Source organism: Grampus griseus, assembly GCF_964374135.1.
Source record: "Grampus griseus genome assembly, chromosome: X".
Lineage (NCBI taxonomy): Eukaryota > Metazoa > Chordata > Mammalia > Artiodactyla > Delphinidae > Grampus > Grampus griseus.
In genome coordinates this window covers 24749749-24768683 of record NC_138999.1, presented here as the reverse complement: position 1 = coordinate 24768683, position 18935 = coordinate 24749749, and the positions used below count along the sequence as shown (strand labels likewise).

At 35.4% G+C, this 18935-nt stretch overlaps 1 protein-coding gene across 1 annotated transcript in view; it reads right to left on the bottom strand.

Moving 5' to 3' along the window:
- Positions 1-18357, bottom strand: part of IL1RAPL1 (interleukin 1 receptor accessory protein like 1) — a gene marked incomplete at both ends in the record, with an annotated part of 1136662 nt that extends 1118305 nt beyond the window's left edge. Inside the window, one exon of the mRNA XM_082681170.1 lies at positions 18276-18357. Coding sequence (XP_082537296.1) covers positions 18276-18357 — 82 coding nt within the window. The remainder of the gene's footprint in view (positions 1-18275) is intronic.
- Positions 18358-18935: the final 578 nt, after the last annotated feature.

Sequence of the window (18935 nt, the reverse complement as noted above, 5' to 3'; positions counted from 1 at the left end):
AAAGGTGCATATTATTAATTACAATAAGCCACACCTTTTCTATGAGCTTCATTATAATATTGCCAGCTTTATTATTCATCAGTACATACCATATTCTGGTCTTATTTTATAGGTGCCCTGAGATTAAAATGTATTTGCATAAAACTTACTGAATTAAATTGAGGGACAGCTATCAGCCTTTTAAGTTGAAATAATTCAACTAACTTACACCTCTACCGTAGTTTTAAATCACAACGTGTCAGTATGGTACATATGGTTGGCTATTATTTAAGCTCAAAATCTAAATAAAACAAGTTTCTTTGGGCTTGAGGAAATTGTCATTTGTGCTTTTTTATTATCTGTACTTATGAAGAAGGCTGGTGATTAATTTCATAGTCTGAACATTTCTAACTTATGAGATTTGACCAGCTGATAGGAAAAAGGTAGCGTTTTTTTTCCAAATGGCCATCTGTACCTATCAGAAATTTCACATCTAATCTCATTAGATGCAGGTGGCAGAAATAATTAACACAGCTCTTCATTACATAATAGATCTAATAGGACAGTGGGCATAAGGAATAGGGTTTTGTGCAATAAATTTCAATCAATTTGATATTAACTAGTTTTTTTCTAAAACAGTTTGAGCTCTATGCTTCTGTTCTTTTCGCTTTTCCTTTTGGCCTACATACTCACCTTGAGATGTCTAATAGAGCATACTGACCTCCACAGGCATGTTACATACAGTAGAGGACTTAAAATTTGCTGAAGAGTTGCACCAATATTGCAAATAAGACCTCAGGGCTGGCTTCCTCAGCCTCTGCCTTGCCACCATTCTCTACTTCTCTCTCACGTTCATTCACTGTTTCTTGTTACTAATAGTTGTTTATATGTCCCAATCCAATGGACATATATTCACCTCTATCGTCATCTTACTTCACTTCTCAGCTGTATTAAATACATTTAGTTTCATCTTCTTTAATCACTCTGGGCTTCCATGCAATCACTCAACTTTTCCCCTAACTTTTTTGCATCTCAGTTCCCTTTGCCAGCTCCTAAAATGTTGAAGCACCCCAGGCCCATCCCACAACCTCTATTTTTTTTAACCTTCATTTTTTATATCTACTTATACTCAGCTTGAGTGATCTCATCCAGGCAAATGGTTTTAAATACCATTCACATGCCAGTGACCCCTTCCACTTAGATATCCAGTCTTCACCTTTCCACTGATCTGACCGCAGACTCCTTGAAAAATCCACTTGAATTTTCAATGGGCATCTCAAATTTACCATGTCTAAAACTGTAATCTCTCTACCCCTAATTGGCCGCATCTCAGTAAAGCCCCACAATGAACTCAGTTTTCCCCAAAACTTAGAAGCCATCCATGGTTCTATTTCCAAACTGTCACCCAAACCAATCTTTATCTCTCTATCTTCCATTTACCAACCTAGACCTAGCAACTGTGCTCTCTTGCTAGAAAGACTTCAATAGCCTCTTACACCACAATGAAAGTAATCTTTAAAAAATGTGAATCAGACCTTATCATTCTTCCATTTGCTAGACTCCAGTGGCTTCACATTACACTGAGAATAAAATGCAAATTCCAAATCATGACCTACCATGTCACAGCTAATTCTCCAACATTTCCTTCCACTTCACCCCCCTAATTACTGCTCTACAGCCTTTGAAAACTCCACTGTTTGCCTCACTGTATGAATCTTGGTCACAACCTGTCACCACAATGACCTTCATTCTATTTCTTATACGTGTCATGTTTGCTCCTGCTGCATGTCTCTGTCATTCACTATTCCTTCTGCTCAGGATGAGCTTTTCCCAGATTCTTATGTGACAAGCTCTTTATTTGTTAGCAAGTCTCAACTCAAATTATATCTCCTCAAAGAGACTTCTTCTGACCACTCTATCTGAAGTAGCTAGCTTCGTCAACCACTATCACACTACCATGTTTTTATTTTATTCACAACATGAAGTATTACAAAATTATCTTGTTTATTCAAGCCCCCTAGGCTGTACTCTCCATGAGAAAAGCACCTATCATTTTATCCCCAGTGCCTACAATAGCAGCCAGCACATACCAGACAACTTAAAACGTTATATGTTGAATGGGTATGAAATGAAAAAACTTACTAGATATTCTACTTTTTGAAGAAGAAAACTATGTCGTATATTTTTTAATAACCCCCTGGTATATTCTGTTAAACACACAACCCAAACGATCACTATAAAAGCAAATAGCTAGAAGACTTTAAGAAGAGTTTGTACAACCTGATAGAAAATAGAAAACAGACTGACTCTTCTTTTGCACTCCTCAAAATATTTTCTTAAAAAAAAATACTTCTTTAGAATTGTTATCTCTTTAATGACTTAGCAGACTATTCGAGAGCAAAACAACACCAACTAAAATCATTCTACCCATTGATTCCCTAATGCTGAGAAAAAGCAACAATAGTGGAGAAATAAACATCCTCCTCCTTCCACAAACAGTAACTGCAAAAGGTTACTATAACCTCTTTTTTGGTTACAAAGTGGGATAGAAATTTAAAACACCTCATATTTATTTGCTTCCAATGAATACCAAACTTTCAGAAAATATTTTACTTTTTCTTAATAAAAGCACATAGCTTACTTAATATCCATTGCAATTCCAGTATATTATATAAATGTGTAACTACATAATCACATAAATAATACTTAAAATATCTGTATGAAATAGTAGAACATGCATTTACATTCATATACAAAGGAAAAAGATTCTCATTAATGCTGTATGTATTAATGCAAGTTCACTTCTGTTTTTTATGTTTGTAATTTCCAGAGATGTAAGTATCTAAATTAAATATAACCATGAGTTTGAATGTAAGTTTTAACAATTTGTCATTGAGCACTAATTTACAGATAGGGTGGCATAACCACATGGCAACATGAACTAAGCGTCTCATTTAAAATAATCTCAAACAGCATCTAGATATTTTCCTTAAATCAGAACATCTGGTTGTAACATCCTTTTTCCTAGTCTTGAACTTTTTCTCAAGGTTTCTTCACAACAGAAACATGTTTGATTTAAGCCATGTTGTCCACTGACATTTTCTATCCTCTTCTTCATGATCCTACCTCATTCTACTGTGAGGAAAATTGGTTTGATTTTATGACCAAATTGTGTAATGGAAAGTATGGCACTAGGCACAGAAAGGAGTGGTTAGAAGACACGAGTCTCTATCATCATGAGTTACTCATTACTCTGCCTCAGAAACTGTGCTCTCAGCAGCCTTCTCCTTGGGACTCTTCTCCTCCCTTTCACCTAATGGAGAGTTTTCCTCTGGAGCTGTCAAGCATCACCAGAAGATTTGTAGAAAAGATAATCTGAGAGAGCTTTCCAGAAAACCTTCCAATTATGTCTAAGGAAGTGTCAATATGATTCTATTTTTCCCATTTATTAAACTAAACTATTTATTAAACAATAAATATTATAAACTGTAAATCAAATTCAGGATGATAAGAGAACTAATGGAATGTACCTATAAAGTTTAAATATTCTTCCTCAATTATACCAAGCCTGACTTCTTCAGGTTAGGATGATACGAGGTCTGCATAAGTTTCCAAGTTTCAGAGAAATCTATTTTTTAAGTCATGAAGGAACAGATTTGAAGAAGCATGAACAACATAAAACTAAAACCAAAGAATGTAATCAAAAATTAAAATAACTACACAAATAAAATTCTTTATATGCAACTTTCTATGTGAGGCATCAATTTAGTCAAGCATATGTTCTTGTCTAATTCAAAATATGTCAACAATGTAATCACTCAGGTGGTGATCACAGGAAAGAAAATGTGATAAATACTATTCTGTACCTGCCAGCTTTATTCAGAACACAAACATTAAACTGAAAAAGAATCCAGTATCACATGCAGGTAAAGCACAAGGGGATACAAGGTCATTAATAGTTTACTAATTCCATATTAAAGCAACAGAATGGATGTGGATTTAGGAACAATATGCAGAATTTGAGAAGGGTTTATATGTGAACCCAAAGCTTGAACCTTATCATTAGAGAATAAGTAAGTTAAACTTGAAAAAGTTCCCCTTAAACATACTAAGTACTGAAAGGAAGGATGGACTAAACAAACAACTAACCCTCAAAATAATTTTAAAAACCAGCAAACAAAAAAGCCAAAGAAGTAAAATTATTGTTTTATCAACCCCATGCATACTACAGAATGAGACCCTCTCCAATTAGCTTCTGTAGACTGTCTTATCTCAGACAATTAGAGCTAGTTGCACAAAAATTGTCTCATTCAAAACATGCTTTGAGAGGTTTTACAAGATCCCAACGGAGCTTCCAAACTTGTTTTGTTTTCCTAATTGAAAACTTAGAAGGTAATAACCTCCTCTCAATTCAGAGAAAGCTGGAAACCCTAGGATACAAAGCAGTTTCCAAAGAAATTTAAAATAAAATCATGTATCATTAAAAATTGAACAAAACAAACCAAACACGTCTCCCAAAGAAGCAAAAACATGCCTTTGAAACGAACAGTAAGTCACCACTGTTCACTGTAGAGCGGCATGTCAGTTAGAGTGGCAGAATGAACGTGCGAGTTGCCAAATTGAACTAATTCATGTTCTGAATTAAAATAAAACACCCTCAATGTCGTAGGCCACTTCTATTGCCCAGCATTCCTAGGGTTTGCTGTGATCTGTCTTGGGACACATGGAAACACTGAACAGCTGCTTTGGCTCATACTCCGCTCCTGGCAGGCACCTTTCCACGCAGGATTCCTTTCTTGCATCTAGTCCTTCTTCATGGAATGACCTACATATGCACACATGTGGCCAAAACTCCAAGGATAAGAGGGAGTAAAAAGCTGCACAATTTCCATTACAAGGAAGTAACTGAAAAGCTGCTCTTTCGAGCAAAAGAAATGCCACACCTCAAGATCCATTTCCCAGGGCACCCTCAGGGCTTCTGGCTTCAGCTATTACAATTCCAGTAGGCAAGCACATACGATAACCATGAATAGTCAGGTCATCCTAACAGCTAAAGAAAAAATTTAATTCTCCCTTTCCAGAGAAACGTTAACGCCGATAAAACTATTGACTTCATGTAAGTTAAAGTCATTCATATGCTCATGTAACAATCAATCAGTCACAGAACACTATGTGCAAGGCCCTGGGTAAGGGCTTGTAAAGGTTATGAAGTTAAACTATATAGAGATCATTCTTCAAGGAGCTTCCCATATTGGAGAAGAGTTATGACATGCACATAAACTGCCACCGGAGATTCCGTCGATGTACTTAAATCCAGCAATCAAATACAAATATGTATTGATTGCACTAATTATGCAATGACTCCTTTTAAGCACAGTGATTCTAAAAGACATATACATAAACATGTATAAGATATTTTTGCACTCAATGAGCTTATACTATTTAGTTGAGTAAACAAAACAGAGGTTAAAAGCGCAGCAATCACATATCCTAATCATTTTTGAATCCTCAGCACGTGTCACATGGCGGTTCTTTGATAAATGTGTTTTGTGAATGAATAGGTAACTGTGTATATTTGTACATATACATGTGTGTATGTGGGCATATGTGTATATGCATGTAGGTATGCATGTCATATGTTACAATATATTTTAAAAGCCCAACACCTTTAAAAATGCCCCTTTGTGTTCATTTGAGGTAGTTCAATGAAATTAGCAAAGGAAGACTCATTGATACAATCCTCCACTAGAAACACACATGATAGAAGAAAGTCAAAAGAACTCTGAGGAGGAATTAGGTACTTTAGGAAGATGCTCTATATCAGGGGTCCCCAACACTGATATCATTAGCAGAGAGGTTTGACTGCACAGAGACCATAATAAATCAATTTGCTTACAGACTCTTATCAAAACCCTATCAGTGAGTGGCAAGTGAAAACAAGCTCAGGGGTCCCACTGATTCTGCATTATGGTGAGTTGTATAATTATTTCACTATATATTACAGTGTAATAATAATAGAAATAAAGTGCACAATAAATGTAATGCGCTTGAATCATCCTGAAACCATCCCCCCACCCCCGATCCGTGGAAAAATTATCTTCCACAAAACCGGTCCCTGGTGCCAAAAAGGTTGGGGACTGCTGCTCTATGTGAGAGATCTACTACAACAGAGGGGTTTATTTCCAAAATGAGGTTTTGATGTCATATGTAGGGTGGGCCAGTCTGAACCCAAACCATGAAACGTACACCATACTGAAAACCTATATATTTATTTGTCCACTAAGAATACAGACTAGAAATACAAAATTAGCTATTAATTCTCAACGGAATTTTAAATTTAATAAAAGCAACTGGAATCACCTTCCACCTCTTTCTCTCCACTGTACAATCAGCCACTGGTTTTTATTAATTCTATATTGTACTAGCAATCAAACCCATCTCTTCCTTCCTATTCCTAATGCTACCACCTCAATTCACGACTTTCTCACCTGGACTACTGGCCCCATTTCCCACTCTCTGGTCTCAGAGCTCTTTCCAATCTATCTGGTCAGGCTAATCCAGTTACACACCTACTTAAATTTCTTCAGTGGTTCCTTATTTCCTACAAGATAATATTCACATTTCTTGTCATGTCATACAAAGTCCTTTGTGAAATGGCTCTTTTTCCACCTTTTCTCCTGACATACTCCCTCCTTCTTTCACCCATACTGTGCCCAAATGTACGTGTATTCCAACCATATTAAACTCTTCCATGTAAAAGCTACTCTAATGTACTTCTGTGATAGACAAAATAATGGTCCCCAAAGGTTTCCATGTCCTAATTCCTGGAACCTGTGAATATGTTACCTTACATGGCAAAAGGGACTTTGCAGATGTGATTAAAGATCTTGAGGTGAAGAGATTATTCTCGATTAACCATATAGACCCTAAATGTAATCGCAAAGGTCCTTGTAAGAGACAAAGAGAAGGGTCAGAATCAGAGATATGACAATGGAAGTGGAGGTCAGAGAGTTTGGAAGATGCTATGCCACTGGATTTGAGTTCAGGAAGGAGCCACAAGCCAAGGAATGCAGATAGCTTCTAGAAGCTAGAGAAGACAAGGAAGGAGGTTCTCCCCTGGAGCCTCCTGAAGGAATATAGCCTTGCTGACACCCTGATTGATTTTAGGACTTGATTTCAGGACTTCTGCCCTCTAGGACTGTAAGATAATAAACTTGTGTTGTTTCAAGCCACTAAGTTTGTGGTAGTTTTTACAGCATCAATAGTGAACTAGTACACTACACTTGTATGTTTCATATCACTTATTTTTTTGCAAGATCTTTAACAACAGAGATAGATTGTTCATCTTTTTAATCCTCTGAATAATTCAAATTGCTTGTTTATAGTATGCTTTGTTTGAAAAATATTTGCTAAGTATAAAAGAGTAACTATAACTGACTAGCGAATATGAAAGGACAATGCCTATAGCACCACCAGTTCCAAAGTTATGAGAGCTACATGGGTTTTATAATGTGAAAAAGCATGCAGCTACAAAAATAAGCACTCCATATGCTTCCAAAACCATAATCACCAAAGCTATGTGGGAACTGTATCAACAATTTTCAGAATATAATTCATGGATGTGGGAAATGAAGAATGAAGTGATCAAACCTAACAAAGATAAAGCATTTCACATTCTTTTACTAAAGCTTCCTATAATTTTGTTCTAAAAGGAACAAAGGAATCCAAAAGTCCAATTCTACAGTTATCTAAGCATTTTAACCTCTGATGTCAGAGGTTAAACAGCAGATGTCAGTCAATGTTATTTGAGCACGTAGTAGAGTAGGAACTCAATAAATCTTTGTTAACAACTGTATGCAGAACCTATTACTTTGTCCTTTGGGAAGATGAAGGGGCTTCAACATTAGGTCAGAAATGCATAAAACCCTAAAAGAAACTAACAGGCAAATATAGCTGGATGCATTATATATAAAAATACTCATAAATGGAAGCAGAAATTCTCTTCAAAGTTTTTTAGTGTGTTAGTATTTGTCTGTATGTGTGTCTGCGTGTGTGTGTGTATGTAATATATGCCTTTAATTTGAAAATATATTTATAATAGCTAAAGCCCTTTGGAAAATTTTTTTAAATATAAAACATTGCCAACCAAGAATTTCCTTTCAAATTGGACCCCATTCTCTTGGGATATGCAGGTAAGAGCCACTGCTTTTTCAAGTTAACTTTGCCTTATGACTAATGCTTTATATTAGCTTGGTTATCTCGGACCCCTCAACCTCCTCTTCCAGGCCCAGACCTCTAGACCAGCAGGAGAATCTAAGTGGTTTATCATACATTCATCCTTCCATGTTCTTCTTATCCTGTTCTTATCCTACCAGCAGCTCTTATTTAGTGAACAAATGATAAATCTTCACTGACTTTTCTTCCCTTTGATACCTGAATCATTACAATAAAGAGACCTTAATGGCAGCAACATATTTTTTAAAAATAATTTTTAAAATACTTTATAGTATGAATGTACTTGTCTGAATAATTTGAACTCTGATAATACAGAGCTACAGAGTGATATGATGATGATATTGTTAAAAATATAATTTTTTGTCTCCTTAAATCTCAGTGAAATTTTCTATTAAAAATATCTAAAAAAAAACAGAAATCTATATACTTTTTTTAAACGTAAGGCATTAAATTGGAGAAAAATGTTTGGAAAATATTAGGGTCAATTAAAATAATTTCTGAACAATAATTCATTAGAAGTTTTCTTCTCATCTTTGTTTTCTCTGTTCTTTCTGTGATTATTACTGAATTTTCATCAACTCTGAAAAGCCACCAGATGGCACTAGAGAGTCCAATTACTTTATAGGACACATTTACAGGAAAAACTGGAAGAACCAATCGTCTTTTCAAGTTGAAGTTGTCTTTTCTTCTAATATGAAAACATACTGAAGAAAAAATATTAATTTGTCAGAATATTAAATCTTTTCTTATCATTGATAAAAATAATTTTTCTTTATCATTCACAACATATTCATATCATATGTGAAATACAAAGTAACTGGAACATACTTTTAGGAATCAAAGTAAAATACCAATGATAGAACTTCACTGAAATCAAGGTAGCAATACTAATAGGAAAATATTTTACTAGTTTGTAAAATATAAATTATCAGTTAACAGTGTTTAGGATACCCGCAAGAGCCTTACACACGCTTTTAAAAGAAATCTTTATGTATAACCTCAGAGATTTTAAAGTTTACCGAAGTTATTCATTGTCATTGCTATAAAGCAACATTTTCCATGCAATGCAGCACTCTAGATGTCTTAAGAGACTACAACTCTACAAAAGGAAATTTGCCATAAATAAGCAAAAATAGGCTAAAACATGGCTTAGCATTTTGAACTGCCAAACCTAATTTCACTTAGACATATCACCACCTGCAAGGAAAAGTACCTTATTTTTACTTGAGCTTTGTAACTATATAGCATGTGCTTTTTAACAAGACAAAAATCATAATTTTTTCCTTAATCGAACCTCCGTTTTAAGCTGATTACACCCTCTGCTCTGTGGCTTTAGGAAAACTGTGTAGCATGAAGTTAAATGTAGCCACCTATTTCTGGCTACAGACTCTGCCCATCTAAATTTGTTTGATCAATGTGCAAAAATGTAAACACTGTTACAGAAAATAGGTACCATTTTATGTACTGAGTATGCATTCATGGTGTTCAATAAATGCTTGTGAAATGAACAAAAGGATAAACTTCTATTTCCACTGATGATGTTGCAGTTCAAAACTTTTACTTTATGAAAAAGGAAACTGAGGTCCCGAGAGGTTCAAGGACTTGTCCCCAATCAGCAAGGCTTACTAGGGGTTGGATTGAAATCCAAGTTTCTGAAGTTCCAACTCTGCTGGTTTAACAGTATTCACCAGAACAACCTAAATCACTTCTGTAAAAATAACTCAAAGTATGTGTTTTTAGTGATCATTGCTCTAGACAAAAGTTGGCATGTCAGTATTAGTTTTATGTAGAAATGTTCTGCAATAGTCAGCATGATTAACCATGGAAAATTTTAATACACTTGTAAGCCACCTTTCCCACCTGTTCGTATGAAATAAGGGAATGAAAACTGAATCAGTATTATCCTACCTTCAGGAGACTAGTTTATGCAAACATATTTCAAATCTAGGTCAAAGAATTTTTGATTGGAGAAAATTTTATCCTTTCTATAGTACAATGAAGATCTTGGTCTTATTATCATGACCAAGAGCTTTATACTTGTTGTACCTAAATAGAAAAAAATAACAAAAGTAATAATTTCTAAGAGTTAAACAAACTTTACAAAATAAACAGTCCTTATATCAATAATATACTGATTCTGTGTAATATTTATACGTATATTTTTTAATCTGACATCTTCTTTCAGATCACAAGACGAGATCATCCTGGATTATCCAGGTGGACCATAAATCTAATGACAAGTGTCCATATGAGAGAAAGAAAGAGGGAGACTAGAGACATAGAGGAGAAGGCCACGTAAAGATGGAAGCAGAGACTGGAATGATGCAGATACAAACCAAGGAACCATCAGAAGGTGGAAGAGATGTGGAAGGATTCTCCTATAGAGCCTTCAGAGGGAATTTGGCCTTGCTGAGACCTTGATTTCGGACTTCTGGCCTCCAGAACTGTGAGAATAGATTTCTGTTGTTTTAAGTCCCCCAGTTTGTGGTAATTTGTTACAGCAGCCATAAGAAACCAATACATCTCCAGATCAATCAGTCCATCAGCTTATTATTTCCAATGATTGCCACAGCTCATATGTTCCAAACTGAACTCACTCCATCTCCTATCCCTGAAAAAACTCTCCTTGCTCCTCTCTCTGTAATTGACAACACCATCAATATAACTTCTCCTCAAATTATTTCACAACCCAACTCCAAATATTCACTAGACCCCATTTATTCTTCTTCAAAAACATGTTTTCAGCCCCTGTGACTGTTTGTTTTTCAGGCCCTTAGTATAGTGGAACATCATTTTTATTGAGTCCCTGACTGTCACTCTGGAATCCCATTACAGTCTTTCCTACAGGGACTATTATCTGTCCCAAAACAGATCTGACCATGTCACTCTCATGTGTGACCCTTTACAGCTTGATTGTGTTTCCTCCTCTGTAAAAGCAGCTTTACTGATGGACTGGTACAAACATTTGTATAGCACTATCACATATATATCAAGGAGTTTCATCTTTACGGTGTATAGGAGACACCACGATAAGCAGATCTGCAAATCAGAGGCCTAACCTCAAAGACCCAATTTTCTACTAAAGGGATCTGCAAGTAATTAAATAGCTCAGCCAAAACTTCTTGTTCTAGAAGATAAAACCCCAAATCCCTTGCAGTACATACAAAACCCTTTATACTCTATGCCCCATCTACTTTCTGGGCTTCATCTTAGTCACAAAGACCTACCGACAGTCCCTTTCTTTAAGTGGTTCTTCCAAGTTTCTGTTCTTTGAAGACCTTTAATATGATTGATGGCACTGCAATCCTCCTACTGCAGAATTATTTTCTCCATCTCTTCTTTTCAAACGTTCCACTTCTAGTCATCAAACTCAATGGATTCTAACTTTAAAGCTACTTTGTCTTCTGTCTTCCCTGTTCTCACTGCTGTTAGAGTCAGGAAATCATTTTTGTGTCAAACACTTCTGGTCAAGAGGAAAGCAGACTCCTTCAGGATTCCACAAGGAAAAAGGGTTATTTCTGAAGGTGTATTTGTGGGGTGCAGATGAGTCTTAAAAGTTATCAAGATCCAAAGCTTCACTAGATTGTTTCTTCTCTTTCTCCTTCCCAGCCTCCCACTTTCTTTGTCCTGTTTTCTTTTCCCTTTTCCTCCTTTTCTCTCCAATTCCTTCTCTTTATCATAGACCACAGATCACATTGTCCCTTCAGCAAAAATTTTCAACTTCCCTTTCTTATCTCCCCCATTCCCATCTAATTCCTGATAGACCATTCTTTCTCTAACCTCCAGTCTAAATTCAGTAAGTTTGTTTGATTGACTGACAAAATTATCAATTGTGGTAGAGAGAATAATGCACCCAAAGATGTCCACATAATCCCTGGAACATATAACTATGTTATATCACATGGCAAATGGGACTTTGCAGATTTGATTAAACTAAGCATCTTGAGATGGCAAGTTTTTCCTGGATTACCTAGGCATGTCCAATGTAATCACAAGGGCCCTTCTAAGGGAAAGAGGGAGGCGGGAAAGTCAGAGCCAGAGAAAGAGATGTGATGACTGAAGCAGAGGTTGGAGTGATAGGGGACCATGAGTCAAGGAATGCAGGTAGTCATTAGAAGGTGGAAATGACACTGAAATAGATTTTCCCCTAGAGCCTGCACAAAGAACTCAGCCCTACCAATCTATTTCAGACATCTGATCTCCAGAACTATAAGATGATAAATTTGTGTTGCTTTAAGCCACTAAATTTTTGGTAATTTGTTAAAGGAGCAATTGGATACCAACACAACAGTGTCCCTAATTTCCAAGCCACCTCATGGATCACCCTCAAGCCTACAGTAGATGGCCCATGGATCAGGGGTTCAACCTCTGGTCCAGCAGTGGTCACCTCCGTGCTGTCTCTAGAATGAACATCAATTTTGTAACATGATTTAAAATGCCTACCACTGACTGACTCCTCACTGCTGCTGCCTCTCCTATACTCCTCCCTTTAAATATGCAGAAGAATATGCCTTTTATTATCCCCATGATACACGGTCCTACTGATATATTCATTAACTTGGGATATTCCCCTCCCCACTGAAATCCTACTCAACTTGCAAGATTCATCCATATTGACTTTTATCTTCTACATGTAAATTCATCATGAACCAGGCATCAGTCTCCACAATTGATGTTAGGCTATGTCAACTCTATGTTAAAGTGTATTGACAACTAAAACTGAACAAGTAAGTTTATGGTGAAATTCTTAAGTATATCACATGATTATTAAACAAAGATACTGGATAATTTTATTGTATTTGTCAAGTGTAAGGTCCATTTGTTTGTTAAGGCTTATTCTAATTAAAAAATTTCAAATAAACATTAAAATTATTCTAGATCTAATTGCAAAATTTATTTTAAAAAGCAAGATAAATAGAAGAGACGGATTTTTTTCCCCAAGAAAACGTAAAGTGCATTTTTTTAACTTCAAAAAGTAAAGGAAAAAAGCCTCAGAAGTTATCCCAAAGGAAAAATAGGAGAAATGTTTCATACTTTTTGACATGTTTGACAAACTGGGAATAAACACTTGGTAACATAATAAAACGCAGATGCTGGGGGACTAGGTTGTCTCTTAATCATGTGGAATTAAGCTCATTGACATCCAGGAACACCCAAGAGAGCTGATACACATAAATCACATTGGCATGAGGTGGAAACACCCCACTAGACTTTCTCACTCCTATTCAGTTAAAACTCCCCTCTTTATACAGTAGCATAATTTCTTTTACTTCAAGAAATGATGATCCAAAAATAACACACACAAAGATTAGAACCTAAACTGTGTCTTTGGTTATTTAACTACCCATATCTTTTACAAATTATCTGGGCTTACAGTTATGAGTCTGGGAAACCCTCAAGAGACTTGTTTTCCTCTTGCTGTCAGGAAGAATTGCATCTAAATCATTCTACAGAAACAAGTGTCCATTGTCAATTTCTAGAATGAAGAGAAGATCACCTCCCTGTGGTAACCCTTTTACTCTCTAATAGCTGGCTGCTTTCGGTAGCTTTAATGATTCTTAAATACGTTCTAGAATAAGATGTAATCTTTGGTTTATATATTATAGTCACTTCCTCTTCTCCATATGTGCTAATAATTGTGAATACTTTTTCTTCTATTCTGAAGTCACTTGCTTACGTTTCATTTATCAGTAATCATGAACTACACCCTTTCTCATGGTGGTCTATGTTGAACAATACCATTAAAACGAAAATGTCTGCATGATGACTATACTTCTTTAAAGCAGCAGTAAGTCTAGTAAAATTTCAATATAATAATATTTAAAGACTCACTTTCCTGCCCTTCTAACAGATTTTGAACTGCATTTCAATCTCATGAAAACACTCATGATTTGCAAAGGTTCACTGTCTTCATATAAACCCTTAGCATATCTTAGACACTTTTTGCTTCAGTGGTCTCATATTATACATTATAGTATTTTCTATTTAATAAAAAACCTTTTTTTCTTAAATGTCTTTATTTTACCTTTATTTTTCTAATACTGATATAACCCAGGCTCAACATTAAAGCCACTCATTCATTCATTCATATAATCATTACTTCATTAAGACAGTTCCTTGAACCCTGACTCTGAAACACACATCATATTTGGCACTGTAGAGGTTATAAGCATACATAAATCATGGTTCTTGCACTTGTCATCTTATATTCTAGGGATGGATGTGAGAGCAGGGAGAAACAGACAAAAGGTCAAGATCTCTTCCTCTTCCCTAAGCTCTACATCCAGGTCCCTCTAGCTTCATATCTCTCCAGTGTCCCAAACTCTTAGGCCAAATCACAACTCACACTTCAGTCACCCAAAAGTGCTATACTAATACTTTGTATGTATAGATTATTTCCCTGCCCCTGAATCCTATTCCAAACTCTCTTAGTTACACAAAAGAAAAATAAATATTTAAGAACAGTCATTATTAACAGAGGCTATACTATCCTCTTGGAATGACCTTGTAAAGAAATAGAATTTCATAGACTTTATCCCTTCAAGCAAAGTAATGGTAATATTTTTATAGTTAAAAACAAGTTCTACAAAGGCACAATGGAAATATCCAAAACAGATTATTTCATTTGCAGACAAATACACTAATAAAGAAAATGGAGGGAGGGAGGGAGGGAGGAAAGAAGGAAGGGAGAGAGAGAGAGAAACAGACAAACCAACCAACAAGAACACTAAGTTAACCTTTCTAAACTGATTGAGATACAAAGACCCTCCAAGCAAGAATCTGTTTGACATGTGGTTTCCGTACAGAATTCTACAAATGACAGCAACTCTGATGGCTACAATGCTTCACGCACTTGAGGAGAATGGGTAATATTGATAGTTTTTACCTCTTTCTTCAAATGCTGCTTATAGAAACTAAAAACAAGGTAAAAAAATTGTTCCAAGAGAAAAATCTATTGTGTAAAAAAGGCTGAATATCGGCTCCCATAGATATTAAAGGCCTTGATTCTAAACGTATGCAAAACTTCAGAACATTACCTGAGAGACCAGACTAAATCCTTGACTGTTATAGTCATATACATACATGAAGTGCTATTTAAAACATTATAAAGTTGAATTTTTAATATTTCAATCAAGAATATTATGATAATATAATTGCCTTTTTATATTTAATTTGTTCCTTAAATTACTAGCAATGGGGGTGTAAGCCAGTGTGATAAAAATAATAGATCTCCAGCTTGTGTATGAAGAGCTCCTATTGCTTTCAAATTAGTTCTATTAATGAGAAGCAAATACCTACTTCTAAATTTTTATGGAATGACCATATGTGTTTACCTAAAGTAAACACCATACACAATTAACGTGCCTTAAAAGACTCAGTGTCACTGTGGGCAATATAATCATACTTAATATATTCTTGGTTATTAAAATAGCAAGTTCTGGTTTTCTAATGCTCACGGTGAATTAAAAATAATATACTAGCAAAGACACATTAAAAACATTGGGTTTTGAATCATGTTTACTGAACTTTCAAAAAGGTTTACAAAATTGAAGAAATAAAAAAGAGAATTAAATAAGAAGAAAGAACAAGGATAAGTATCCCTCTTGGTTACTATGCAAGATCAAACATCAAAAATTGATTTTTATTCCCTGGCCTTGGTGCCTCTGGTTTTATAGGTTGGGCTGCGTGTGAAGATTGAGCTATTAATCTTTTAAGGAGAAGATGCCGAGTACACTCCTCTTCTACTTGATCTATGGAGATCAGTAATGACGCTCTTCAGTAAGCTACATATCTGCTTCTTTCAACAAAGGTGCCATGGTAACAGGCATCAGTTGAAATGAGTGCAAGCTATGAAAGTATATGGGTAAAGTAATATTATCTAAATTGCACACTTAATATTCAAAAATCAAACAAACTTCCATCCAGTGAGACCTTAACAAAGATAGTGGGGGAAGCTATCTTAATTCACATTATACAGAAAAGTAAACAAATCAAACATGCCACTAAATCTCAGTACCTGCCTTGTCATTTTTACATAATTATATATAAAACACATACAGTTTCAGATGTATTAAATAGCTATGCGACAACTATATTCATAAATAGAAGAGAACAAGGTCTGAGAACTTTTGCCAAACTTAGGGCAGGATTTTATTACCACCCTCCTAAAGTAATCAGATCATTGAAATAAAAATTGAACTTGAGATAGGTCACTGAGTTTTCTCGGGTCTCTGGAGCAGAAGGAGGTATGAATTTTCCAACTGTCCCACATTTCTAGCTTTGCTCCCATGTTTCTCAAATATACAAAGTTAAGTTCCAATTTAATAAAAATTTTCCCCAAGTTAGTATATAGAATGGACCTGTCACCAACTATTTGATGATGGGGAAAAAAATCACATTTGCATTTTGATAAATAAAACATAGACTTAACATACACAAAAATTTTTAAAAATTATATAATAAAGTATGACAACTAGAAAATGAAGTTTTTAAGACTCAATCAGTATTTCCATTTTGGAAAGTTTCATTTTGTTATAATACTTACACAGATGAGTGCTTCCCTTCTATGTGGCCAATACCTCAAAGATCCATGTTAAGTGCTTTTAATGTAAACTGCTATTCTAGAAAATATCGCTGTTGTAGAAAATATCGCAGCTTTCACCACAATTTACTTCCCCCTTCTACCTACTCTAACTTCCATGGATATGCTATGCGAAAGCTACTACATCATAATCCTGCCCTAGGGCTTTCTCTCATTCAAAAATATCCACCAAGAGGAACAGACGAAATAAGGTGTAAACAAAGAAACACTATTCTTTTCACATTGCCTACAACCACATCAATGGCAGATACAACAGGTATACAACAACCAAAAAGTTCTAGAGCCAATGGGCTCAGTCAAACTCCTTTTACTCTCATCCCTGTACCGTCATCCCCCTGAGAATGCACGAAGTACTTCCTAGTCCCTCCCCAGACTTTCTCCCAAGGTGGGGCTCAGGTGAGCACACTGCTCCCTATCTCCCTTGCATGTGGCCCTTTTCATTATAAAATCAAATATGAGTTTGAACCCTCTTAACCTAAGGGACTGAGAATGGTTGCTGCAGCCCCATCTCAGTCCTTTCATTCCTTCTCCATTCTGAATTCCAAAGATACTTTTGTTCACGCGATTCTTGATACCACAACACTCTGTAGCCTCTTGCACATGGTATCTTCTTTTTCCCACTGTCTCTCTAGAACAGATAACACATTCTAGTGCTAGCAACTAAACACAGTACATTCCTTCCTCCACTGTACCCAAAGCTATAGCTTCAAAAATTCTGTTACCCCCTGTAAAATGTGAGTGTGGTAAGACTTTGCATTATCAGTGACTTGTTAGACCTAATATAACTTCACACAGATAACAGTATTTATTCAATTGTCTCATACAGTTTTCTAACTCCAAGTATCAACAGTCAACTGAGAACCAAGAGGTATGATAACATGTAAAATTTTCCTTAAGTCTCAAGATTATTCTATTTAGCAGCTGTTTTCATATTACCATTTTACTTTACCTCTATATTTCCTACTAACATATTAGGATGCTTCCCCATGACGCTTTCTTTAATAACTCTGGTGGTTTTCTAAAAATGCTTCCAAAATAATTAAGCAATCAGCTGAAGTAAAATCCTAAAAAGAATCTGCCCTAAGCATAGCTGACATTGAAATGGTGACGGTAAATGTTAACATGAAAAAAAATCCACAGTATTTCCATGCAGAAATTTAAATGACACTCTTTATAAAGAATGTTGAAAATCATACTATAAAATGAAATCAACCGCAAGCTTTTAATACTGAATTCATTCCAATTCATAGTAATTAACGAAACAAGCCACATCTTTTTCAACCTACTCCGACCTTTCTAATTCCCTGTGAGTTACGCTCCACTCATTTAAAGATAAATCTACAGTATTTCCACAATATGGATCCTGGTTAATTCTCAACCTCTCCACAAATGGTACATGTGTAAATGTAGCATCAGCACTTCAAGCCATAATGAGCGAAAAGAAAGGAACACTGCTTACCAGAACCTCTTTTGGTCACAACCTTCAAACTCTGAGTAAAAGTAGCATATAAGAGAATCAAGTGCGGAATTGGAGCTTTCATCTTCCAGCTCTTAAAAGCTGTTCCCTAAAGCAAAGATAAAGAAGAAAAACACACATTTTAAAAATACATAGCAATATAATAAGATTTCTGTTAGGCTTTTAATCATGCACAATTGGGGCAATTAATTCCACAAATAGAAAGAATGTGAACAGAATCTGTATTCCTCTCTCCCTTAGGAACTTGGGGTTCAAAACCAGTAACACCAAAATTATGTCTCTATAGGCCCCCTACAATGTTTTAAAATCTTATGCTCAATTAAGGTTTAGAATTTCTCTTTATTTAGTGGATCGAACTGTACTTAAAAAGTGGAAACAATCCCTTCAAAAGTACTATTTCATTAACAATTTATTTTAAATATAAATCACCAAACACTGACATTTTTTGACGTTCCATGCTGCAACAGATTATGGTTTTACTCAGTATCATTCTTTCCAATTGAGAAGAAATCTACTCCTCTGAAGATTTAATTATAGTTTTACAATTTTTTAAAAAAAAACTCTAAAAGATACTTCCAGAGAACTTTAAGACTTTGTCTCCACTGAAATAAAATACAATGTATATGAAAGCTACAGAAAGAT